This window comes from Trachypithecus francoisi, unplaced genomic scaffold (assembly GCF_009764315.1).
Source record: "Trachypithecus francoisi isolate TF-2019V2 unplaced genomic scaffold, Tfra_2.0 Lachesis_group8, whole genome shotgun sequence".
In the NCBI taxonomy this organism is placed as follows: domain Eukaryota; kingdom Metazoa; phylum Chordata; class Mammalia; order Primates; family Cercopithecidae; genus Trachypithecus; species Trachypithecus francoisi.
In genome coordinates this window covers 63,584,064-63,610,302 of record NW_022681473.1, presented here as the reverse complement: position 1 = coordinate 63,610,302, position 26,239 = coordinate 63,584,064, and the positions used below count along the sequence as shown (strand labels likewise).

At 46.8% G+C, this 26,239-nt stretch overlaps 2 protein-coding genes across 9 annotated transcripts in view; one reads left to right on the top strand and one right to left on the bottom strand.

The window, feature by feature from the left end:
• FCHSD2 (FCH and double SH3 domains 2) overlaps positions 1-15,706 on the top strand; it is a 332,679-nt gene extending 316,973 nt beyond the window's left edge. Inside the window, exons 14-20 of the mRNA XM_033206003.1 lie at positions 1,481-1,615; positions 8,854-8,931; positions 9,053-9,236; positions 9,542-9,762; positions 10,791-10,920; positions 11,473-11,555; positions 13,575-15,706. Of these exons, the coding sequence (XP_033061894.1) occupies positions 1,481-1,615; positions 8,854-8,931; positions 9,053-9,236; positions 9,542-9,762; positions 10,791-10,920; positions 11,473-11,555; positions 13,575-13,658 (915 nt within the window). The 3' untranslated portion in view covers positions 13,659-15,706. The remainder of the gene's footprint in view (positions 1-1,480; positions 1,616-8,853; positions 8,932-9,052; positions 9,237-9,541; positions 9,763-10,790; positions 10,921-11,472; positions 11,556-13,574) is intronic.
• The window catches only part of ATG16L2 (autophagy related 16 like 2), a 29,150-nt gene continuing 11,547 nt past the window's right edge, over positions 8,637-26,239 (bottom strand). For 5 of the 8 annotated variants that reach the window (XM_033205989.1, XM_033205992.1, XM_033205994.1 and 2 more), the window contains 7 exons: positions 25,956-26,027; positions 25,722-25,842; positions 25,261-25,366; positions 23,752-23,901; positions 23,489-23,536; positions 23,276-23,377; positions 22,645-22,959 (listed from right to left, as the gene is read on the bottom strand). In XM_033205989.1, coding sequence (XP_033061880.1) covers positions 22,872-22,959; positions 23,276-23,377; positions 23,489-23,536; positions 23,752-23,901; positions 25,261-25,366; positions 25,722-25,842; positions 25,956-26,027 — 687 coding nt within the window. In that variant the 3' untranslated portion in view covers positions 22,645-22,871. Of the gene's footprint in view, positions 9,767-22,644; positions 22,960-23,275; positions 23,378-23,488; positions 23,537-23,751; positions 23,902-25,260; positions 25,367-25,721; positions 25,843-25,955; positions 26,028-26,239 lie in introns of those variants that run through there. The other 3 variants (XM_033205990.1, XM_033205991.1, XM_033205995.1) reach the window with 3 other exon arrangements.

The window sequence follows — 26,239 nt, the reverse complement described above, 5'->3', positions numbered from 1 at the left end:
CATGAGCCATGGCACCCGACCAGCGAACTTTATTTTTAATGAGTGTTATTAATCTATAATATGGATACATCAGAATGCATTCAAACATTCCCCTGTTGATGGACATACCGATTGTGTCCAGGCATTTGTCACTACAGGCAGGCAGTGCTGCAGTAAACATCTTAAAATACATAGCCTTACATCCTGGTGATTTTATTTCCTCATGATGTATTCATAAAAGTGGAATTACTAGATCAAGTGGTTTGTTTAGTTTTGTTTTGTTTTGTTTTTGAGGCAGAGTCACACTCTGTCGCCTCAGTTGTAGTGCAGTGGTGCGATCTTGGCTTACTTAGCCTCCGCCTCCTGGGTTCAAGCAATTCTCCTGCCTCAGCCTTCCCAGTAGCTGGGACTTCAGGCATGCACCACCATGCTTGGCTATATTTTTTTTCTCTATATTTTTAGTAGAGATGGGGTTAGGTTTCACCATGTTGGCCAGGCTGGTCTCAAAACTCCTGACCTCAAGTGATCCACCTACCTTCACCTCCCAAAGTGCTTGGATTACATGCGTGAGCCACCACACCTGGCCTGAAACCTTTTTAATGTTCACTAACAGGATCAGTTAAAATTTAGAGGCCTTTGTTAGTCAGTACTTAACAGTGAAAAGTGAAAGGATACTGATAAATATTTCCTATGTATTTGACACAAACTTACTTCTTGATTTAAAAAAAGTTTCTGTCCTGGCCGGGCGCAGTGGCTCACACCTGTAATCCCAGCACTGTGGGAGGCCGAGGTGGGCAGATCATGAGGTCAGGAGATCAAGACCATCATGGCTAACACAGTGAAACCCCGTCTCTACTAAAAATACAAAAAATTAGCTGGGTGTGGTGGCGGCACCTGTAGTCCCAGCTACTCGGGAGGCTGAGGAGGCGGAGCTTGCAGTGAGCCGAGATCGCACCACTGCACTCCAGCCTACGCAACAGAGCAAGGCTCTGTCTCAAAAAACATAAATTTTTTTTTTAAATCTCTGTCCTAGACCTGGTGCAGTGGCTCACACCTATAATAATACCAGCACTTTGGGAGGTGGGTGGATCACTGGAGGCCAGGAGTTCAAGACCAGCCTGGCCAACATGGTGAAACCCCATCTCTACTAAAAATACAAAACAATTAGCCAGGTGTGGTGGTGGGTCCCTGTAATCCCAGCTGTTTGGGAGATTGAGGCATGAGCATTGCTTGAACCTAGGAGGCAGAGGTTACAGTGAGCCAAGATCACGCCACTGCACTCCAGCCCGGGTGACAAGGGCAAAACTCCCATCTCAAAAAAAAAAAAAAAAACTTCTCTGCTTTCATAACATGAAAAATGTAAGTGCGAAAGATAGTCATTTCTATGCAGAGTTAAAAGGCAAATTAACATTTTGAAACAATCAGGTTTTAAGTGTTTTTCTGGCTTTCAACCATTTTCTTGAAGTAAGGAAACTAGCCAGTGGTTTCTGATTTTTCTTAGCTTAATGCAGATACCGAAAGAGAAGAAGGAGAAGAGTTTGAAGATAACATGGATGTTTTTGATGACAGCAGTTCCAGCCCTTCTGGCACCTTAAGAAATTATCCACTCACCTGCAAAGTTGTTTATTCCTACAAGGTTTGTATTTCTCCAACATACTGTTATTTAATTCTAATTAACTCTGAAGATACACATGACTGTATCCATCCAGTCTCTCAGGCTGTACTTAGCATAAAATTGTTATTAGGTTAATACTGGGGCAACATAGCAGAATGGTGATGAGTTTAGGCTCTGACTTGACGTCTTTCACTTGCTACTCCGTCTGCCTAGAATTCTTTTTTTCCCCAAATCTCAGTTGGTTGCCCCCTGCTCCTCACCGAAGCTCAGCTCAAATAGTTCTTCCTTAAGGTCACCCATAACCACCTAAATAAATAACCAACTCCTCAGTCACTACTTGTTATCCCATTGCCTCTTTTATTTATTATATAGCACTTCTGCCAAGCCAAATTTAATCTTATTTATTTTCATATTTCTTTGACTCCCCACTAAAGGTCCATGAAGGCAGAAATTTTGTCTGTGTATGTGTACCTTGTCTGTGTGTCTTCAGCCCCAAGGACAATGGCCAGCCGTAGTGGGTCATCAGTAAATAATTGTGGGATGAATACATGAATGTTGGAAGGGAGGCGTGAATACATGAATCTTCTCTTGCCCCTGTTCTGGCGGAGGCATGTGTGAGAAGGGGCAATGCAGAAGGCTATCAGAAGGGAAGGTCCTGGAGAGAGAATCCACCAGATTCACTCCCACTGCCACATCCCGTGGGCCAAATGGCGGCAGTGTTTACTCCTCAATATCAGTGATTCCCAGACTTGTTTTGAGTTTAACACCCTTTTATTTTATATTTAAATTCATAATACTTCCTGTTCATTGAAAGTGTTAGCATTTTTTTTCCAATGTAAATCGTTTTGGTAATCTTTTGAAAATTTAAAATCATCTTCTCAGATACTTGGAAAGGTATTACAGGGTATTATAAAACTAGCGTTGGAATTGTTCCCTGATACCACTTCCTATTATGTTTACTTGAACGTCCCAGAACTAAAATTTAAGGTCCTTAAATAGAGAGATTCCTAAGTGTCTGAGTGATTTTAAACAGTTCACATTCATTCAACATTCCCGCTGTTGGCATATCCCAGGCACATCCCTGCGTTAAATAGACTATGAACATCTATTTAGTCAGTTAATCATTGAATAAACATAGAGAGTACCCAATATGTGATACACTGGGGGCATGCCAGAATGAATATGACATTATCTCTCCCCTCTAGGAATGGACAATCTATGAAGGGATAAATATTAAAATGGAAAATAGAACAAGTGTGAAAAGATTTATAGTAAAGGTGGAGCCACTAATTCTACCTGTGATCGTTGGGGGAAATTTTACAGATGAGGTGGCATTTAAATTAGGTCATGATTTAAGACCTTTCTAGATGCAGTGAGAAGGTAGGGAGAGGAAAGAGCCTTCTAAGCAAAGAGAACAGCAGGTATAGAGGTAGAGTGTGATGAGAGTGTGGGGTGTTCAGGAAATGTTAAATTCGGTGGTGTAGGAGCATCTGCAGGAGAACAGAAGGGCTGTGCATAAAGGTGTTTGTTGTCAGATAGTAAAGGACCTTGTGTACCAGACTTAGAGATTTGGTTTTTATCTTGGCTAGGAAAATCCTTAGATGGCCTGAAATCCGATTGGATTTTTAAGAAGGTAACCTGGTCATGGTATAGATATTCCAGGGGACAGATAAGGATACAGAAGGACTGACTTTAAGCCTAATCATAATTATTGTAGTCCAGACCAAAAAGGAGGCCTCGAATAATCTGGTGAGAACAAAGAAAGCTATATTTAATGGTTAGAGTTGGCCAGGCACAGTGGCTCACGCCTGTAATCCCAACACTTTGGGAAAATGAGGCAGGTGGATCACTGAGGTTAGGAGTTCAAGACTGGCCTGACCAACATAGTGAAACCCCATCTCTACTAAAAATACAAAAATTAGCTGGGCATGGTGACGGGTGCCTGTAATTCAGCTACTAGTGAGGCTGAGGCAGGAGAATCACTTGAACCCAGGAGGAGGAGGTTGCAGTGAGCCGAGATCGCACCATTGCACTCCAGCCTGGGTGACAGAAAAAAATAAAAAATAAAGGTTAGAGTCAAAGCCTTAAGAATGTTCACAACTTTTGACCCTATTGGCATCCATCCTAAAGAAATAAATCATAATATAGAAACATTTTGGACACAAAAATGTCCTTTCATATAGTACTGCTTTGTAATATATGGCACTTCTGTCCAGCCAAACTTAATCTTAGTTTTCGTGTTTCCTTGTCTGACTCCCCACTAAAGGTCCATGAAGGGAGAAGTTTTGTCTCTGTATGTTTACCTTGTGTGTGTGTCTTCAGCCCCTAGGACAATGCCCAGCACGTAGTAGGTCATTAGTAAATATTTGTGGAATGAATATTTGAATGATAGAAAGAAGGCATGAACAAATGAATCCTTCTCTTGCCCTCATTCTGTTAGAGACATCAGTGAGGATAATGGAGCTCATGACTAGACGCAGTGGCTCATGCCTGTAATCCCAACACTTTATGGGACAAAAGTGGGAAGATCACTTGAAGCCAGGGGTTCAAGACCAGCCTGGGCAACAAAGCAAAACCTGGTCTCTACAAAAAAATTTTAAAATTAGCTGGGCATGGTGGCATATGCCTATAGTCCTAGCTATTTGGGAGGCTGAGGCAGGAGGATCACTGGAACCCAGGAGATCGAGGCTGCAGTGAGCCATGATTATACCACTGCACTCCAGCCTGGGTGACAGTGAGACCCTGCCTCTAAAAAATAAATTTAAAAAAAATTAAAATCGGCAGTTCAATGAGAATAATTAAACTAGACATTCATATACTACTGCCATATCATATCATATTGTAAAGATTATTGAAATTTACATTAGAGTTTTTCTACATAAGAAGAAACCCTTTGTAGGGTCCAGCCCCACAGGGTCGGTGGGTTTTTCTCCCCATGTGTGGAGACGAGAGACTGTAGGAATAAAGACACAAGACAAAGAGATAAAAGAAAAAACAGCTGGGCCTGGGGCACCACTACCACCAGGATGCGGAGACTGGTAGTGGCTCCGAATGCCAGACTGCGCTGATATTTATTGGATACAAGACAAAGGGGCAGGGTAAGGAGTGAGAGCCACCTCCAATGATAGGTCACGTGGGTCACATGTCCACTGGATGGGGGCCCTTCCCTGCCTGGCAGCTGAGGCAGAGAGAAAGAGAAGAGAGAGAGAGAGAGACAGCTTAAGCCATTATTTCTGCATATCAGAGACTTTTAGTACTTTCACTAATTCGCTACTGTTATCTAAAAGGCAGAGCCAGGTGTACAGGATGGAACATGAAGGTGGACTAGGAGCATGACCACTGAAGCACAGCATCACAGGGAGACGGGTAGGCCGCCGGATAACTGCGGACGGGCCTGACTCATGTTAGACCCGCCACAAGAGGTGGAGGAGTAGAGTCTTCTCTGAACTCCTCCGGGGAAAGGGAGACTCCCTTTCCTGGTCTGCTAAGTAGCGGATGTTTTTCCTTGACACTGACGCTACCGCTAGACCATGGTCCGCCTGGCAACGGGCATCTTCCCAGACGCTGGCATTACCGCTAGACCAAGGAGCCCTCTGGTGGCCCTGCCCAGGCATAACTGAAGGCTCGCACTCTTGTCTTCTGGTCACTTCTCACTATGTCCCCTCAGCTCCTATCTCTGTATGGCCTGCTTTTTCCTAGGTTATGATTGTAGAGCAAGGATTATTATAATATTGGAGTAAAGAGTAATTGCAACAAACTAATGATTAATGATATTCATATATAATCATATCTATTATCTATATCTAGTATAACTATTCTTATTTTATATATTTTATTATACTGGAACAGCTCGTGCCCTCAGTCTCTTGCCTCGGCACCCGGGTGGCTTGCCGCCCACGCCCTTATGTCCTAATAATAAATTAAAAGGTAGGATACCAAATTGTATGTACCGTGAGATCTCAATTATACATATTTTCCAGCTTTTCTACAATGAACATGTATGATACTATCAGGAAAAACATTGTTCTAAAAGAAATATAGGAAATTTGGAGAGATACTGGTAGAAACAGAGCTCTGGTTGTCACTGGATACTAGGACTTAAGGAGACAGTATGAGAGCATGTGTGTATTTAATAACTATTTACTGCTCACTGTCTTTAGTTGGGGTAAGTGAGAAGAAATATAGTCCCTGTCTAATTGTTTCTAGTAGGACGCTCACAAAGACAAATTCATTAGAGCATCATGGTAGTCAGTGTTATGGGGACGCTCAGAGCCTTTTAAGAACAAAAGTACGGCCGGGCGCGGTGGCTCACGCCTGTAATCCCAGCACTTTGGGAGGCCAGGGTGGGTGGATCGCAAGGTCAGGAGTTCGAGACCAGCCTGACCAACACGGTGAAACCCCATCTCTACTAAAAATACAAAACATTAGCCAGGCATGGTGGCATGCACCTGTATTTCCAGCTACTTGGGAGGCTAAGGCAAGAGAATTGCTTGAACCCAGGAGGAGGTTGCAGTGAGCTGAGATGGCAGCACTGCACTCCAGCCTAGGCAACACTGTGAGACTCTGTCTCAAAAAAAAAAAAAAAAAAAAAAAAGAACAAAAGGAGGAGCAGCTTACTCATCATGAGTAGTCTGGGAAAACATATGCGCTCAGTCTCAAATCAAAAGTAATCATAACTACTATCTATCTATTTATTTATTTGTAATCCCTTCAGTAACCCTATGAGGAAGATATTATCAAGCACCCCATTCATTCAACAGTGCTTGAGCACTTTCCGTGTATCAGTGCTGTGGGCTTTTCTAGGCTCTGGGGTATAGCATTGATCAAAATAGACAAAAATCTCTGCTCTCATGGAGCTTATATTCTAACAGGAAAAAAGAAAACTGAGGTTCAAAGGTATCTTACAGTCACTTGCCCATAAAAACATACTGAAGCTGGACTTAAACCCACAGTAATCTAAGTCTGCTCATCAGATAGGAAAGAGGGAACAGAGCCTGCTGGACGGAAGAACACTTGATAAAAGCACAGAGGCAAGGAAGAACATGGTATGCTCAGAGAATAGGAATAGTGTGCAGGGGCCAAAGTGTCAAGAGGCCCACAGGGACCAAACTGCAGGGTCTTGATTGCCACACAAAGAATTTGTACCTTGTTAGGTGGAAGAATTGGTCATCACTGCTTTAGGATGGGATGATCAAGCTAGTGTCTGCTTACATTGGACAACTAGTGCTGCAGTGCTGAAAAACTTGCACGGACCTCCATGGCTTTTTTCTTTTTTTTTTTTTTTGAGACAGGGTCTTGCTCTGTCGCCCAGGCTAGAGTGCAGTGGTGTGATCTTGGCTCACTGCAACCTCTGCCTCCCTGATTCAAGTGATCCTTCCACCTCAGCCTCCCAAATAGCTGGGATTACAGGCGCGGGCCACCACACCCACCTAATTTTTTGTATTTTTCATAGAGACAGGGTTTTGCCATGTTGCCCAGGCCGGTCTCAAACTCCTGGCCTCAAGTGATCCACCCACCTTGGCCTCCCAAAGTGCTGGGATTACAGGCGTGAGCCACCTCACTCAGCCTCTCCATAGCTTTTTATAAGGGCAGCAGTTTATTTGAAAGTGTACTACCTCCCTGGTTTGCTATCACATACATTAACGTCTGGTTGTGTTGATACTTTTTAGGTCTTGCCATGGAAAACATTTTTATTACAAAAGTGCCTTTTGCTGGCATATCCAAGGCATATTGTGGTTTCAGAGTAGTGAAGGAATTCCATTGGAAAAGCTATCAAGGGTAAATGAGTGGGGTTTTTTCCTTACGTTTTGAGATAAGAGTTAATTTAAAATCTCGCCCTCGAGTATTCTGTGACTGGTCAGCCATCCTCAATATTATTTTTCTGTCTCAGGGAGCTATGGCAACATCCAGAATCTGGATTTTGATGAAATGTTTTAATGTTCATAAAATGGGAAATTGATCTTGAAAATTACCCCCTTTTTTTTGCCTTATTTTTGTTTGTGTAACTTGGAGTTAATTTTACACTTTGAGATTGTGAGATTTTAAAAACTTTATGGTTTTAAGTGATGGTTTTAACCCATCTTGGGACTTGGGAAAAGCTTTTAAGACTGTTTTCTAGAGAGCCAGAAGACAGCAGGCCCCTGCCTATTACACGTGACAGGCAAGGCTGTTAGGAAGCAAAGCCACGTGGACTTTCCAGCCCCTCTGTGGAGCCTCAGAGCATTTACAGATTTGGCATTCTCTAGGGCAACATGTGGGTGGCTGATGCTGGTGGACTGCTATTGTCAGGGATAAAAAAGAAAACCATTATGGTTAGCAGCTTGTGCAGTAGCACGCAAGTGGATCAGCTCAGTCTCCACACAGTTAAGTTAGAGCATAAGAAATCCAAACCATGACTGATCTCAATCATTTCCTTTCCTACAATTTTCTTCTTTTAGCCACTGCTTTATAGTGTTTCCAGATCAATCCTAGGCACTGCACCTACTATCATCAAATTCATGTACATAGTTCTTTGCATTTTCACTGCATGCTTGTGCATGGGAGCCCTCTGGTAGCAGTTCCAACTCGGTGCCTTCTCCTTTGCCTTTGCTTCCCAAATCATCACACTTCTGTGCTTATTCATCCCACATTGACTCACATCCTCCAGAAAATGGCAGGATTGTCATTTCAAAGAAATGGAGGCATCAAGTTGAATAACTTGATACAGAAGCTGGAGTTGGAACCCAGGTCCTCTACTTCCAAGAAGTGCTGTCTTTTTTTGTTTGTTTGTTTGTTTGTTTTTTTAGAGACAGGGTCTCGCTCTGTTGCCCAGGCTGGAGTGCAGTGGCATGCTCATGGCTCACTGCAGCCTCAACCTCCCAGGCTCAAGCGATCCTCCCACCTCAGCCTCCCAAGTAGCTGTGACTACAGGCACGTTCCACCATGCCTGACTAATTTTATTTATTTACTTATTTATTTATTTATTTATTGGTAGAGATGGGGATCTCGCTATGTTGCGCAGGCTCACATGTTCTGTTCATTGAACCTCACTGCCTCTTGAGGATTCAGTTTCTTCGGTTTTTGTTATGGTTTTATTCTGTTTAGTTTTTTAAAGTAAAACTTCACCTCATTATGAAAGTTTTACAGCATTTAAATTTTTATGTTCAACATGTTTCTCAATATCATTTCAATATTTTGATCCCCAGTTTTTGTCATGATCAGCTCACATCTGCTCCTTATCTAACCTTTTTAATTTTGTCCATGACCATCCTACATTGCAGGCTTCTCAACCAGATGAGTTGACCATTGAGGAACATGAGGTGTTAGAAGTGATTGAAGATGGAGATATGGAAGACTGGTAAAGGTATATTCCTTTGCTCATATCGCCCCTTCTTGTGACATTTTTAGGAGTTCGTTTTGGTCTTTGTTGTGCCCTGTCTAAATTGTGTATGTGTAAACTTGTTTTGTCACATGTCTTTTACCCAGGCTCGAAATAAAGTTGGCCAAGTGGGTTATGTGCCAGAAAAGTACCTACAGTTTCCCACCTCAAACAGCCTCCTGAGCATGCTGCAGTCCCTGGCCACTTTGGACAGTCGATCACACACGTCCAGCAATTCCACGGAAGCAGAACTCGTTTCAGGCAGCCTCAACGGAGATGCCAGTGGTAAAGACTGAAACAAGGCACTCTTTATTTGGTCACATTTGACCTAAACTGTATTGCCCTGGAGTAAGCCTTCACTAGGATAAAAAGCACAACTTTCCCCCTGTCCTATAATATGCTCTTCTTTATATGGTCACATTTGTCCTGCACAGTAGAACCCTAAAATTAATCATCAGTGAGTAAAAAAATTACAACTTTAATCCTATTCTGTATGATGCTGTTTTAGTTGTCATGTGAGCATAGGGGTAGTTGCAGAAGCAACCAGCTATTAATTATCTTACCAGATTTGTTTTTCTCTTGTTCCCTAGTCTGTTTTGTGAAAGCACTTTATGATTATGAGGGCCAGACAGATGATGAGTTATCTTTTCCTGAGGGAGCAATAATCCGTATCTTGAACAAAGAAAACCAAGACGACGATGGCTTCTGGGAAGGGGAATTCAATGGGCGTATTGGAGTTTTCCCATCCGTGCTAGTGGAAGAACTTTCAGCCTCAGAAAATGGTGATACTCCATGGATGAGAGAGATTCAGGTACCTGAGAGGGGAGACGGTGGAATTAAAAGATGTTTAAAGAAAATTGCTCCCAAGGGGTCTGTGAATTCACACAAAAGTGGGCTGTAGTCTCTGCCTTACCCTCACCGGTCTTTGGTTGCCAGTGTCTGCACAACTGAATTTGGGAAACCAGAGACTTCTCAGTCAGTCCCTTGTGGAATATGGCCATCCTCCCACACCTCCATCTTCCCACATTCTCTTCCCTGAATCGGTTAACCAAAATGCCAAATTATATGTGACATACCAAAGATCATTTAGGTGGAGAAAAACAAACCGAAGAGGGAAGGCGTTGCTCTGTGGTTAATTTACGTAGTAAAACTCCTAGCTCGCTCTCTCTCTCCCTCACTGTCAGAGCCTCCTTGCCTAGTCCAGGTCCTGCCAATCTATTTCAGAGAACTAATGAGCCTGCCAGAGCCCCTAATCCCCACTCAAGTGATCCTAGACTTAGTTTATCACAGGGAAACAGCCTTTAAAGGAAACTCTAATTCAGTCAGAGTTTAGTTTGTCCCCTCAGGGATCTATCATTGCAGGCCAGACAGGTAGAGGAAGAAGGAACATGTTTGCCAATTTTGTTTGCATGGTGATTGTGACCCTTAGCCTAACATGCACAAAACCTGGGGAAGTCAGAAATTCATCAAGGTATTTTATCTTCACCCTAAAAAATCCAACTTGTTCCTTTTGTTGTTGGTGTTCTTTGCTAAGTTTACTGAATTGACTAATTTGGTACATTTTCAATAGAACCCTAGAGAGTGGCTTCACTTGATAACTGTTTAAGACAAACTAAAATCAGTAATGTGATGAGATCGGTAAGAGGAAAAAGTGAAGTGCAATGCAAAATTGGGGCTTGAGGTGGTTATTTAATGCTCAGTTGCTTCTAATGAGGTTGACAAGTTTCAATAGTCAGCTTAGCTTCAGAGAAAAGGGATGTATACAGAGCAGTCAGAGAAGCAGCCAGGCTGTCCTTCCTGGGCAGAAGCACCAGGTAACATCACTTCCCTTTGCTGCAGATCTCTCCTTCCCCCAAGCCACACGCCTCCCTGCCTCCACTGCCATTGTATGACCAGCCTCCCAGCAGCCCCTACCCCAGCCCAGATAAGAGGAGCTCCCTGTACTTTCCCCGGTCTCCTTCAACAAACGGTAAGGGTTCTTCTCCTGGGCATGGATCTAAATGCATTTTCACTTCAGAAATCTGCATATTCGCCTGAAGGGCAAACAAAACTGCATTTGCTTTTTTTTTCTTTTTTTTTGGAGACAAAGTCTTGCTCTGTCACCCAGACTGGACACCCAGGCTGGAGTTCAGTGGCATGAGTTCAGGCTGGACACCCAGGCTGGAGTTCAGTAGGCTCACAGCAGCCTAACCAAGTGGCTCAAGTGATAACTAACTCCTAGGCTCAAGTGATCCTCCTGCCTCAGCCTCCCTAGTAGCTAGGAGTACAGGCATGCACTACCACACACAGCTAATTTTTGTATTTTTTGTGGAGAAAGGGTATTATTCTGTCACCCAGCCTAGAGTGCAGTGGCGGGATCATAGCTCACTGCAGCCTTGAACTCCTGGCCTCAAGTAATCCTCCTGCCTCAGTATCCCAAAGTGCTGGGATTACAGGCTTGAGCCACCATGCCAGCCTTGCATCGGCATTTTTATTGTTCAACAACTCAAGTAAAATGAACTTCTTTGGTTTTCTCCCTTAGAAAACAGCCTTCATGCTGAGTCACCAGGATTCTCTCAGGCATCAAGGCATACGCCTGAGACCTCACATGGCAAACTGCGACCTGTAAGTCTCTTATCTTGCAGGATTATAAAATGCATAGTTCTTCCAAATTGAAAGGAAGGAATTAATGTTTCCCCGTGGCCCCTACGTTGTCACTGACTCTGCCAAACAAGGATGAACTGGGTTTGGGAAGGTAAAAAGAGCTATTGAAAAGGAAGGCCATAGAAATCAACTCATCTTGGAACATTTAATCTACACTGGAACTTTCTTCACTGAGCCACAGTGAGATTGCAAGATGATGGCTATGAAAGTGTATTTAGATTAGAACAAGCTTTATGAGCATTAAAGCAGGCTAATTGTGAAACAGTTTTTTCAGTAAACATTTAATTTTCCAGGCCTCTGTTTGCCTCTTTGAGGAATACTGAGATGAAATAATAAGCTAACTTCATGGCCTTAAAGAGTGTTTATCCTCCGGGTAAATATATTATAGCAAAGTTACCTCTCTCCTCACCCTTCACTCTACTGCCATCTGCATTCCACCCACCACTGTACTCCAAGATCATGACTTGCACATTGGTAATCCAGTTGGATACTTTGCAATTTTATTTTCCTTGACCCCATTAGCTTTTGATACCATTCCTTTACCACTGGCTTCCTTTGGCTTCATTCATTCAGCAAATATGTATTGAGTGCCTTCTTAAGGACTTGAGTCTTTATCCCAAATGAGATAGGAAGCCATTGTAAAGTGGTAAGCTGGACAGTGTTGTGGCTGGTGCATTTTTATAGCATCGCTATGGCAGCTAAGTGGAGGATGGATGGAGGCTGGCAGAAAGGACCTAGGGAGCAATTAGGAGACTGGGGCAGCATCGAAGAAAGAGGTGTTGGCAGCATGGACTGGTGGGTAAGAGTGGGAACAGAGAGCAGTGGGCTGATGTGCTTCTCTACCACATTTGCCTCGTTTGCTTTCTTCCTCTCTGGTCCTACCCTTCTGTGGACCTTTGCAGCCTTGCCTCCACCTGTCTCTGCTGATACTTCTCATTGTTCTGTCCCTGGGCTGCTTCTCTTGAAGTTGTTGAAAGCACTCTTACCAAATGACCTCATCTGCTTCCACAGCTATGATAACCATTTATATACCAGCAAGTTTCAGATTTGTAACTGCCAATACTATCTCTTCACTGAGCTTCAGATTTGTGGATGTCTCCGTTTATATGTCCCAGATCCCCAAAACTCAGCAAAAATGAGTTGTGTTCCCTCCCAGACATGTTCCTTTTTCCATATTGCCTATCTTGGTAAATGGAACCCCTATCCTACTGGTGTTCTGGCATCATTCTTAATACCTCCCACCCCTGCCTCCCACAGTCATTCCCAAATCCTGCCAGATATACCTTACAGACAGCTCGCAAATCTTTACACTTCTCTACTTCCCCTACTGCCAGTACCCTCATTTCGGCTATTGTCAACTCTCATTCAGAGGACTACAAAAGTCTCCTAAGTTGCCTTCTTACCTGGACTCTTGCTTGCCTCTGATCTTTTCTCTAATTGTTACCTGAGTCATCTTTTCACAGATCTGATATTGCTTAAAATCCATCAAAAACTCCTCTTTTGCCTACAGAATAAAGCACAGATTTTTTTCTTCTTAAAGCAGATGTTTAAACATGGTTTAACAAGGCCCTTCATGACTTAACCCCAGCCTACCTTTCTAGCCTTACCTTTTCTAACTCTCTTCCCAAGACATGCTGAAATGTTTCATTTCTCTAAGCATTGCTCTTCCTTGCTTCCAACCAGACCTTTGCTTTGGAGGATGTGCTACGATTCTTAGAGTGTTAATCATGCGACTCTTGTGCCACCCATGAGGTTTTTAGCCTAGACAAGAAGCTGATTTGTGGGCTTGATATTTCACTGAGAACAACTGCTTCTCAGTGTAGGAAACAGTGAAGACTAGGTTGAAAGCATGTGCTCACAACATTTCTGAGACCCCTAAGGTGCCCACGTCCTTGGACAGATGAGTGATTAGGTTTTGGGGATGCTTCAGATACTGAGTCAGGAACTGACTGACAATCTACGTAACTGTTTCCTGCTCAGGTCCGGGCAGCTCCCCCTCCACCTACGCAGAATCACCGAAGGCCAGCAGAGAAGATTGAAGATGTGGAAATCACACTGGTGTGATGATGGGCTTGCCCATCCATTACTGCTACAATCAAGGCCAGGCTTGGAGTTTGGCCAGTCTTGTTTTTAGGCACCTTTGCATGATGATGACTCTTGAACAGAGCAAAAACAAGGATTATTTGTGACTGGGTGGCCTGGTAGACTGCTCCCACGTTTTGAATATTTCGTGCCTTTTTTTGGTTGTCATTTTCTATGTCATCTTTCCTACCATAGCACAAATCCTAGCGGACCCTAGGAGCAAAGAGGGGGGCAGCCCTCATGCCTAACAGTGGTCTGTTTTTATATGAGACTCAAGACCAGGCCTCATTCCAGGGCACAGTCCGTAAATTACTGATCATGTGCACTCGTACAGTATATTACTGTGACCGCAAGGATGTGGCAAAGATTCTCATCTTTCTTCAAGTGGGTTTTGCTCAGAGAATTAATCAGATCATGTTGGCTACATAAGGAAATAGAAGGAGGGATTTCAGGAGAGGCTGGCTCCTCCCCAAGGTTACTCCCCAGACTGAGAAAGTGAAACCTTATTGGGAAAAATTGGACTGCCCTGAATTTAGCACCAATTGCATTAATGCACATCTCTTCCACCACTAACAGACTTAAAATAACAGTGTCCTTCGTATTAATATCTGTGCCATTAATTTAGAATTAGCGGAGCTAATATGGAGGGGCTGAACTAATAGCCACGTCTTGTCCATCACATAGACTAATAGAAAGGAGGCTATGGCTAAAGCAGAAATGGAGCTTCCGGATCTGAAATTAGCCAATATAATGTTCTTTTTTATTTGGGTATTTTTCATCTTAATTTTTACATTATATATATACTCTTCTTACCAGTATGCTTAGAATCTGAATGTCTAGATAAGTTGAGGACACATACCGGCATTGTTGAGCTTCTCTACTGGAGAGGCCCCTGGCATTATTTTATTCCCAACCCAGCAGCCAGCAGACCGGCCCAGACAGCCACGCTGTGGCTAGTCCAGACCAACTGCTACGGTGAAAAATGGAGCTTCCAGGTCCCACTACCCTGACATTTCCTTGGAAGGAAGAACCTGGGGGCCCATGGAGGAAACCAGCTTCCTGTGAGAAAGGACTGAAGGATTACACACCCTGCACAAGTACAGATTGACCAGGAAAAGACAAGTGTCTTCTGTGTGTCACAGGGAAAACCAGGAGTGGCCTTCTTTGCAGGCCAGCAAGCCTACAACAGCAGGTGCCCCCGAGTCAGGTACTGACTCTCCGCTGTCCGCTGCTGTAGAAGGTAGGGAGCGCAATACCTGGGGACTACGGGATGTTTGCTGGTTGTGGTCTTGTTTTTTGTTTTCTAGGTTAAGAAATCAAATTTGCAGAATTTAATCTAAAAGTTGCATTATGCTTTGAAAACTCCATCCCTCCTAAGAATCTTAAAAAACTTGAAATGCTCACCAAATGTCCCCATGGGATTTTTGACCAAAAGTAAGGTCATAACTGAAGAAATGTTTAGTTCTTTGATCACTTCAGTGACAATACCCATTGATGAATCTTCTTCATGATTTGGGGGTTTTTGTTGTTGTTGTTGTTTTTTACAGTTCTTAACCTGTTGATCTATTTGAGGTCTTTTGTGTTTATCAAACTTATTCTTAAGTTTAAAAAAGAAATTAAAAGGGTGGTTTTTTAAGATTTTAAAGTTTGCTAACATATTAAAAAATCTTCAAATGCTTATTAAATAGAGCAGTTCTTGCCACCCAGTCTTGTATTCTCTCTTTAGCTAGCCAAATTGTCCTTGAATTTGGGTTTTCCACAACCTCAGAGGGTTATTTGAAATCTTTTGTTGTATTTTAAAATATTTTTTGGAAGAGCTGCTAATTTTATTTTAAAAAACAAAGTTGTGAAAATATGCCTCCTTTTTAAAAAATAACCCCTCCATCCAGGACATGGAATCCAGCACCACAGTGCACAGGTCAGGGCTCGGAGGGAGCCTCTGTGCAGATGTGCTTTCTTTACAGTGGCTGTAAAAAGTTTGTATTTATTATGTATAAAATGTTGAGTAATTAAAAAAAAATGGAATTATGTTTTCTGAGATTTACTATAGAAAGACTTGGGTAAACAGACCTTTCCAAAAAGCCCATGCTTCTTATAAAGACACTCCTGGGCCCTCCTTTAAACCAGCTAACAGAGAGAGGAGAAAGTAAATTAATCCATCCATGAGACAGTCCCTGAAGCCACCCATGTGCTAGGTGTAATATCCTGGGTACTAGAGATGGCAGTAAATAGGTTATGGTCTTTGCTTTTCCCATGGGAAAAAAAAGAAATACGTGAGGACAGTACTGTGGGACATGTGCTAGAAGGGAGGGGCAGATAGCATAGAGGCAGCTGAAGAGGGAGCTCTGATTCTGCTGCTGGAGGGGTGAGGAAGGTCACTGAAGTCCCCTTGCCGGATGTGACCGCTGGCTTCCAGGAAGCGGGCATTCTGCATGCCTCTCCCCTTTCCTAAACCTCCACCCTAAGGAGTAATGAATTGTGTGAAAGGAGATTTTCTCAGTCTCAGGGGTGGATGGAGCATTCTTAGTTAAAGGCTAAGTCCCTCTGGCTTCCAGCCAGCCACACTGAGGACCAGGACACAGCCTGTTTGGGGAAGGGCTCCACAAGCTCTCCTCTTTCCCAGAGGGTGCAGTAAGTATTTTTCCAGACATTTTCCTGTGCATAAGACTCTTAAGTGGACACATTGCTTATTTACATAAAAATGTGTTCAGCCAGGCACAGTGGCTGTAATCCCAGCACTTTGAGAGGCCAAGGTGGGCAGATCACCTGAGGTCAAGAGTTTGAGACCAGCCTAACCAACATGGAGAAACCCTGTCTCTACCGAAAATACAAAATTGGCCAGGCATGGTGGCTCGTGCCTGTAATCCCAGCTACTCGAGAGGCTGAGGCAGGAGAATCGCTTGAACGTGGGAGGCAGAGGTTGCGGTGAGCTGAGATTGCGCCATTGCACTCCAATCTGGGAAACAAGAGTGAAATTCTGTCAAAAAAAAAAAAAAATGTGGTCCAGTATAAATGTTGGGTAGATTCCTAAGTGTGGATTTTGAGAGTCAAAAAGGTATGTATTTAATTGTGTTAGATTTTGCCCAAATTGGCCTCCTATAAGGACTATATCCATTTATACTACCACCAACCGCATATGGACTTGGGAGCCAGGAGGTCTGGGTTAAATCCTGGCTCTGCCACTTGACAGCCATGGGGACTGAGCCTGTGTCCTCATCTGGAACCTGAGAATAAGACTGGCTCCAGGAAGCCATGTAAAGTGTGTGGCACAGGCTGGTCACCACAAACTCTTCTTACTACCACCTCTCCTGCCTCTTCTCAGTGTCCTTCCCTTCAGAACTAAGGTTCTTGATAGTCTTCCAGGCCCACAGTAACACACAGGGTTGTCATAAGGCCCAAGGGAAAGAATGTGTGTGAAGTGCTCTACCAAAAATGTTGAGAAGGGCTGTCAGGACACAGAATGTCATTTCCATCTTCTGACTTCGCTGCCAGTGAAAGCTGCTTCCAGTACTGGAAGCTCCATCTGTGACCAAGGGCAAAGCTTAGCTAACTGCCTCACCCCAGCATCATAGCTAAATTTTGGTCTCCATCACAGGAACTGACTTGATGCATGATGCAATCAGGCCACAGGTTCTCAGCACACCAACTAGTTCCCCTTCCTCTCTGACCCACCACCCCAGCCACATTCACAAGCCAGAGACCCAGTGGGAGGGCATCATCTGGCCTTAGCCCTGCCACTGCTTGATGGAAGACCTTTCCCTCTAAGGTATCACATCCTCAATTATGAAAGGAATGGAATGATGGCTGGGCACAGTGGCTCACACCTGTAATCCCAGCACTTTGGAAGGCCAAGGCTGGTGGATCACCTGAGGTCAGGAGTTTGAGACCAGCCTGACCAACGTAGTGAAACCCCGTCTATACTGAACATACAAAAATTAGCCAGGCATGGTGGCAGTGCCTGTAATCCCAGCTACTAGGGAGGCTGAGGCAAGAGAATTGCTGGAACCAGGGAGGCAGAGGTAGTGAGCCAAGAGCATACCACTGCACTCTAGACTGGGCGACAGAGCAAGACTCTGTCTCAAAAACAAAAAAAAAAAGGAATGGAATGAGGTGATCTCCAAGGGCTTATCTAACTCGCATGCTCTGGATGAGTTCAGTTTCTAGATACAGAGAACATCGCACAAAAAAGGTCACAGTATTTGAAACCAGACTTACTAATACACAGACTTCTTTGGATGGCAAGAAATTGAAAACAGCCACTGGACTCTCCTACTGGGACCTTGGACAAAATAAACCCCTATCCTCTAGGTTGCAACTGCATCCCAGGCTGCTGTATCCACTCACTGCCTGAAGAACCCAGCCGCAGCTTTTGGTTTTGCGGCCAGTGACTGCCCAGCCCTCTCCCAGTGGCCTTAAGATGAAATCCAGCTGCTCTGAATCTTCGCATTTATTTTGTTCATTGTGAAGTTGTTTTTCATGACAGAAATATAACTAAATTACAGAAATTATAGGTTAGAAGGGGGAGGATTGTAATTTATCCCCAAATCCTGCAACTTTTAAGTTTCCTCCTAGAATCTTCCTGTGTTTGCCTTGTTACTGCTCGATCTGCCAAGAACCAAATGAATGCCAAAGAGCATCTTGTTCCTAGACTGTTTTCCCTTGGTCCCAGAGGCCAAAAAACACACTTTTGCTATGTCTGTTTCTGAGAGCTCTGGTCTGGGAATCTTTTCCTGAAAAACTTTTTGTTTTTTGAGACAGAGTTTCGCTCGTCACCCAGGCTGGAGTGCGATGGCGCAATCTCAGCTCACTGCAACCTGTGCCTCCTGGGTTCAAGCGATTCTCCTGCCTCAGCTTCTCAAGTAGCTGGGATTACAGGCATGTGCCACCACACCCGGCTAATTTTTTTGTATTATTAGTAGAAACGGGGTTTCACCGTGTTGGCCAGGCTGGTCTCGAACTCCTGACCTCAGGTGATCCACCTGCCCCGCCCTCCCAAAGTTTTGGAATTACAGGCATGAGCCACTGCTCCCAGCCTTTCCTGGAATGTTTTATGCTGAAACATAACAGAAATGAACCCAGGGACAGGGCTCACAGCCCTTCTACACTGCGCATAGAACTCATTCTTCACCACTTGCTCCTGTGAAGAACAGAAAAGAGCACGGCCAAAGGAAATGTATTCCAATCCCCAGCCCACCTCAGATTAGCTGTGACTTTAGGCTCATCCCTTCACCCTCTGGACCCTGCTTTCCTCATCTGTAAAGTAGGAACAAGTAGATAGTACAAACTTCTAAGATCCAGGAGGATGAAATAGGGTAATGTACAGATAAGCTGAAAATGTTTGTGATGAGTGAATGTGCCTCCAGTGGAAAAGCCTGTATGCAGGCATGGATATGTCTGAATCTCACAGATGGGTCCACATCTGATGGTGTCAGATCTCTCCAGAGACCACCTCTATTCAATTCAGCAAACATGTTGCCACAGGTCATGTTCAGGTCTCTGGAGCCTTGTCACTGAGGGGCTTGCATCTGGCAGGAGAGATTCAGGGCAACAGCAGAATGAAGCCAGAGACTGAAAGATGACCAAGGGGCAGTAGGAGCACAGGACAGGGGCATCTGTCATTTCTCCCTCCCTGGGGTCTCAGGCTCACTAAGACCTGAGATTGGGCAGGGCAGGCAGAGGCCATGGTCCTCATGCCTACAGAACAGCTCTGCAGAAGAGCCGTGTCGCCTTTGGGGAGGCTTGGGGCAGGAAGTTTCACAGGTGGGGAATATGAGAGCCTGCCCAAGATCTCCCAGGAAGACAGAACTGGAGAGCCCAGAACTAGGCCTCCAGAAGCCCTGGTCAGCCTCTTTGAAGAATCTGAATCCAGTTTTTAGAAAAGTGGGCATCAGAGGCCTGGGTTCTTACCCAGCTCTGCTATGTGAGCCAAGGGAGCTGCCCCATCTCTGGGCCTCAGTTTTTATACCCATGAGTGCGGGCCATTCCAGATTTGACCTAGGCACCCGAATTCAGGCAGGCAACCCCTGAGCACTGACTGCTGAGAGCCTGGAGGAGCTGTCAGCATCCATTTTCACCCCTCTGCTGAACGGGACTGAAGAGACTGGAGGGAGGAACAGCCTTCCTGCTGACATGCCCCTCTGAACTCCTCTGCTCAGTCCGTGAGCTCCTCTTTTTCCTGCCTACCTCATTCCCGGGAACTCCTTGGCCTGTTTCTGGCCTTACGGACTTGTTCCTCCAGGAATCACCCCCTCCTACTGGGAGGGGGACCTCCAAGCAAGTTAAGGTGAACATGTGCTCCTTGAGAGAGGCAACTCCACCCGACAGCAGCTACGTGTGTGGTAAGACTGACACCCATAAGGTACAAGGGAAGGCTTTGGGGGAGCCGAGGGGTCACCGTCCCAGAGATCAGTCAGACCATTTCCTGAGCACCTCCTCTGGGCTCTCTAAGCACAGTCTCCACTGCAACCCTGTGAAATGGGGGAGAAACACAATGGCACAGCTGGCGTCCCAGGATTCAAGTTCCCTCACTCCTGTGTCCCTGCATGTCCCTCACTTTAAGGGATACTAACCATCCAGGCTCAGAACCCAGAATAGAAAAGGGCAAAGATGCAGGGAGGGAGTCAGGTTAGACACAAGGCTAGCATCACACCTCTACCCACGTGGTGTCAGGCAGGGGGCACACCCTGGGGGAGGGGGCATGCCCTGCAGCCCTGCCTAACTGGGAATCTGAACACCTTGCTTTAAAAAGAGTGTGTGTAATGCAGCCACAGTCTAGCTGCAGGGCCTCTCTGAGCTCAGTTTTCTCACCTGGGAAACATGGTATCTACATGGCAATGTAGTTAGTTGGGAGGAACAAATAACGCTGCAAAAAGGGTGCAGCATCTCCTAAGGGCTCAGTCACGGTGGCTGTAGGAGTGTCAGTCTCCCCAGCTGTGTGTCCCTGGAAATTGGAATGGCCACAGTAGACTAGGCAGCTGGTGACCCCTGGTGGCTACTGGGAGCCAGGGCATGAGGGCTGGGGCAGAGTAGAAGTCTCAGTATTGAAGAATGTTGGAACCCAAGACTCTTAGACTGTTAGACTGGCTGAGTCCTTGAATAAGAGAAGGTTGCTGAGATGAAGTTTCACTCTTGTTGCCCAGGCTAGAGTGCAATGGCGCATTCTCGGCTCACTGCAACTTCCTCCTCCCGGGTTTGTGATTCTCCTGCCTCAGCCTCACAAGTATCTGGGATTACAGGCATGTGCCACCACACCCAACTAATTTTGTATTTTTAGTAGAGACAAGATTTCACTATGTTGCTCAGGCTGGCCTCGAACTCCTGACCTCAAGTGATCCCCCCTCCTCGGCCTCCCAAAGTGCTGGCATTACAGGTGTGAGCCACTATGCCCAGCCTGAATAAGAAAATTTAACCACTTAATAAACATTTCCTGAGTCATTCTCTGTGCCAGGCCTGATCCCAGGGAATAAATGTATTCCTATCCTGGCCTCTTCCAAGAGTTCCTTGGCTTAAAATGGAGGGAGGCAGATACAAAAGGGGAGCTCAGAGACAGAGGAGGCCTCTACCCAGCTTGGCAGGCAAAGGAAGGGGAATCCTGAAAGAAAAATTTGAATTGTGGGCTGGGAGGGAAGGAGAACATTCTGGGAAGAAAGAAAAGCATGTCTGAGACACACTCATGATAGCAAGGAAATAGCCAGGCACGGTGGCATGCACCTGTAGGCCCAGCTACTGGGGAGGCTAAGGCAGGAGGATCGCTTGAGCACAGGAGTTTGAGACCAGCCTGGGCAACATAGTGAGACCTCATCTCTAAATGAGTAAATCAATGAGTGAATAGCAAGGAAATGAAGAGGCAGCTGAGAGGCCAGCAGAGTCACATCCCAGGGGCTCCAAATTTCATGCTGGGGTTGGGGGTGGTCTCTAAAGGCAGTAGGGGAACTCCAAAGGATTGGACTTGTGACCACGACACCCTAGAAAGTCACCCTGTTGGGCTGAGCATGGTGCTGTGCACCTGTAATCCCAGTCCTTTGGGAGGCTTACTTAAACCCAGGGGTTTAAGGCTGCAAGGGTTTGAGGCCGCAGTGAGGTTTTTTGTGTCTCAAAAGCAACAACAGAAAAAGTCGCTCTGGCCATAGTAAGGGAAAGGATTGGATGGGGAGACTGCAAGTCTAGAAGGTGGCCCACAGTAGCAGGAGGGATGGAGGAGTACTAGATCCAGCAGCACAAGGTCCCAGGGACATGGGGTGCAGGAGGAACAGGTCACTTGCAGGGGAGATGATGGCCAGGAGGCAGGTGAACCAAAAGTAGTGAATGGTCTGGGAGTCAACAGAGTATAGGTGTTGCCATTTAACCAACACTGTCTGTCTCCACAGGCCTGTGCCCAGTCCTAGGTGTGAAGGAAGTTGATTTGCCCCAACTCTGCCCTGTGGGTTCTGCCTTGTAAGCAAAGCCCCAGGCCCACGTCTGGCCCACAGCTGCCCTCCCCCAGGCACAGACACATAGAGGTCCTACTCTGCCCCACCCTGGGCACTACCTCTGGAGGAAGAACGCAGGCCCAGTCTAAGGGAGGCCCCATGGACCAAGGACTTTGATATCACTACCTGGGTTTTTAGGATCTTCCCACCAGGACCCCTCTGGGTTGCCTCCCTGCCCCCTCCTCAGAGCTCCCCCAGCCCCTCTCTTCAGCTTCACAGTCTACCCTGGGTGCCTGAAGCAGGTGGGCCTAACATGTTGCTTAGGCCTCAGGACCAGGTTGGAACAGGAGTCACATCCATGGCTCTTTGCCACCTCAGGGCCTTTCTTCCTGCTGTTTCCATGGTTAGACTTGAGCAGCACCTGTCTCCGCAGGCAGAGACTGGGCTGGCTGCCCCAGCTCTGTATGGAAGAAGGAAGGGGGCCAAGCCTAGGTCTCCCAGAGCCCACTAGCCCAAAGGTCTCCGTACCATGAATGCTGCAAAGAGGCAGGCAGACGCAGTTTAGATATCATTTTTTTTCTACTTGGGGAGAAAAAGTGAGGAGATAGACATAAAAATACAAAGAAAAACTAGCTTCATTTTTAAACAAACAGGCCAGGTCCTGCCAGGCCTTCTTCCCCATTAAATCCCAAGGCCATCTCCAGTCCCAACCCCAACCCCCGCACGGCGCCGAGGGAAGCTTCAGGCTTCGGGCAAGAGCTCCAGCCCAGGCAGGGAAGTCGTAGCCCTAGTGCCAGAGCACAACCTTCCTGCCCTGGTCCACGCTCACCACGTGGCTCCCGGAGTAGCACCAGGCCACGGCGTTGACAGCAGTGCTGGGGAAAGGGAGGGGCAGGCTTCAGGGGGCTTTGGGAACTATGCCTGCAACCTGGCTCTGCCCCGACTGCTGGACCTGGGTAGTTTGAGGCCCTCTCTTGAGCCTGTTTCCTCATCTGTAAAGTGAGCTCACAGAGCTGTGGAAAGGACAGACCCAGTGTGTGTGGAAAGTACCTTGTGAACTGCAAAGGGCTCTGGTCGGGTGGAGGGTGGAGGGACAAGGGCTGAAGACTCCAGAGTCCCAGTATGTCAGAACCTGGAATCAGCCTGGCAGGACTGGGGCCAGGCAGGTGGCCAGGTGGAGGCCATGCTCACCAATGGGGTCCCTGAAGTCTGCTTTCCAGTTTCCCAGTGTCCACATCCCAGATGTAAAGGGCCCCATCACAGGAGCCTGCCAGTGCATAGCTTCTGTCCGGGCTGTAGTGGCCACAGCAGAGCAAAAAACGTGGGGGTGGGGTCAGAGAGGAGGGCACACACACAGTCCGGCAGGGCACACTTGGACACAGGCATATGCTCTCACAGACATACCTGAATACAGCTTTGGTCCAGTCAGAACCGCATTTGAAGCCATCAGCCCTGAGGACAGACAGGGCTGGGGTCACAACAGAGGTCACCACTAGTTCCTCTGCAGGGAGCTTCCAGAGCTTCCACTCTGTCAAGGGGTTTGGTACCTCAGCAGGACCTGGTCTGGAGGGGCCTCCAGGGAGGGTCCCAAGAGGGTCTATTACAGGAGAAGAGAGGCTCAGCTGTCCCAGCAAAGGCCACAGGGTCAGCAGGCATGAGGCTGGTACCTGAACACCTGGCGGATGTTGCTGACACGCAGGTCGATGACCTTGAGTGTGTTGTCTCGGGAACAGCTGAGCAGGTGCAGCTGGTCGTGGCTGAGGCTCAGGGAGGTAACCCGGCCCTGCACAGGGATGACCTGGGTGCAGTGAGGCCCCCTGAGGAACAAGGACAGAGACAGGGATGAAGAACAGCCCAGCCAGGCCACTCCTGACAGGAAGGGGCCAGGCGCAGCAGCCTTCCCAGCTAACCAAGTCCAGAGGAACCCCAGGGCCCTGGATCGCTGGGGTAAAGGCTGCCCGTGACTCATCTCCCTTCTCCCCACTGCAGCCAGCTGCCTCCATCGAGGAACCTAGACTTTGATTTGAAAGCCGGAGCCCTTGAAACCTTTGGGTCACTAAAATAAGCACCATATCATCTGAGCAATGAAGTCTTGTCTTTAAAAAATATGAGAGAGAAGGAAGGGTTGCAAACAGTAGTTGATGGAGATCAGTCAGTAAAGGCTTGAGGCAGGCCTAGCACTGGCTCTAGCTTTGCTTTTTTTTTTTTTTTTTTTTTTTGAGACATCTCGCTCTGTCGCCCAGGCTGGAGTGCAGTGGCGCAATGTGGGCTCACTGTAACCTCCGCCTCCTGGGTTCAAGCGATTCTCCTGCCTCAGCCTCCCAAGTAGCTGGGATTACAGGGATCTGCCACCACACTCGGCTAATATTTTTAGTAGAGACAGAGTTTCTCCATGTTGGCCAGGCTGGTCTGGAACTCCTGACCTCAGGTGATCCGCCCACCTCGGCCTCCCAAAAAGCTGGGATTACAGGTGTGACCCACCATGTCCGGCCTCTAGCTTTGCTTTTACAAACAATTCAAGCCCAAAGTTAGGATCTTTGGTTTAAAAAACAACTAAAATAATTTTTTTCCTTTTGATATAAAAGTGGTAACTAGGCCGGGCGTGGTGGCTCAAGCCTGTAATCCCAGCACTTTGGGAGGCTGAGGCAGGCGGATCACAAGGTCAGGAGATCGAGACCATCCTGGCTAACACAGTGAAACCCCGTCTCTACTAAAAAATGCAAAAAAAAAAAAACTAGCCAGGCGAGGTGGCGGGCGCCTGTAGTCCCAGCTACTCGGGAGGCTGAGGCAGGAGAATGGCGTGAACCCGGGAGGCAGAGCTTGCAGTGAGCTGAGATCTGGCCAGTGCACTCCAGCTTGGGTGACAGAGCGAGACTCCGTCTCAAAAAAAAAAAAAAAAAAAAAAGTGGTAACTACATGGAAAACAGTACATCTCCATCTTGGTTACAAGGTCCAGGTGGAGTCCAGCATTGGACCAAGAGCCATGAAGACAGTGGCACAGCTTCCTGGGGGAGCTGAGCCCAGCCAAGAGGCACTAGCTGGCAGTGCCAGCCCCACAGCCTTGCCTGCCCAAAGTGCCACCAAAACTTGTCCTGCCATGGCCAGAGAAAGGAACAAGAACTTGGGAGCCCTGTCCCCAGCCCTCCCCCAGTCCTCCCCCAGCCTGCGCCTGTCACCTGCTGTCCCAGAACCGGATCTTCTGGTCATTATGGCCACTAATGATGATATGGTCCCCACACACCACGTCATTACAGTAGGAAAGGACATTGATGGTCCTGGAGCCTGGGGACCAAGCAGCAGACCCCAGGGCCTCAGAGGACAGTTGTCGGGAGCCACCCCACAGGACACATGGAGAAGCTGAGGCCCAGAACGCAGTGTCCTCCCAAGACTAGAACCCAGGTCTGCTTCCCAGCCCAGGACTCACCCATGTATTTTTCCCACCCACAGCCTGTGGACACCAAGAAACCAGGCAGAAAACACCATTGGGGGATACCATTGGGGGACTGGAGGGCCTTGAGAGGTTTCACCCCCAAATGCCTATGAATCTCAGAGCCACTCCCAGAGAGCAGGTGAGGTCACTCGTACTCTGGCCTGGGGCTCCTGGCTGGTGGGGAGGGGAGGTGGGTTTGGGGCTCACAGTAGGCACGGCCGAGGTCCCACTCCTTCACTGTCCGGTCACGGCTCCCAGTCACTGCCTGGTGCCTTGTCAGCTTGAATTTGGCAGCTGTCACCTTATCTTTGTGTCCAGACAGTGTCTCCTGTACCCCGGCCCCAAGTGCGGATCAAGAGTTTGGCCAAGACCCCATAACAGGACCCCTAGTCCTGAGGTATGACCCCTGACCCCCAGGCAGCCTCCCCAGTCAGGCCTCACCTTGGACTGTGCCTCCCCCACCTTCCAGAGCTGGGCAGCCTGGTTGTAAGTTGCTGCTAAAACCTGGTAGCCCTGGAGAAATGGGAGAGGAAAATGACAGGTGCTAAGCCGTAGGCAACATCCTTCGGGCCAGAGAATGAGGCTAGGGGCTGCCCCAGAGCTTCCCATGGCCCAGGTCTCCAAGGCAGGCAGAGGAGCCTCCGGCCCAGGGAGGAGGATCTGTGTAAGAGCCCAAGGGCCTGGTTCTAAGGTATCCATGCTACGCCCTCAGGTCCCAGAGCCCC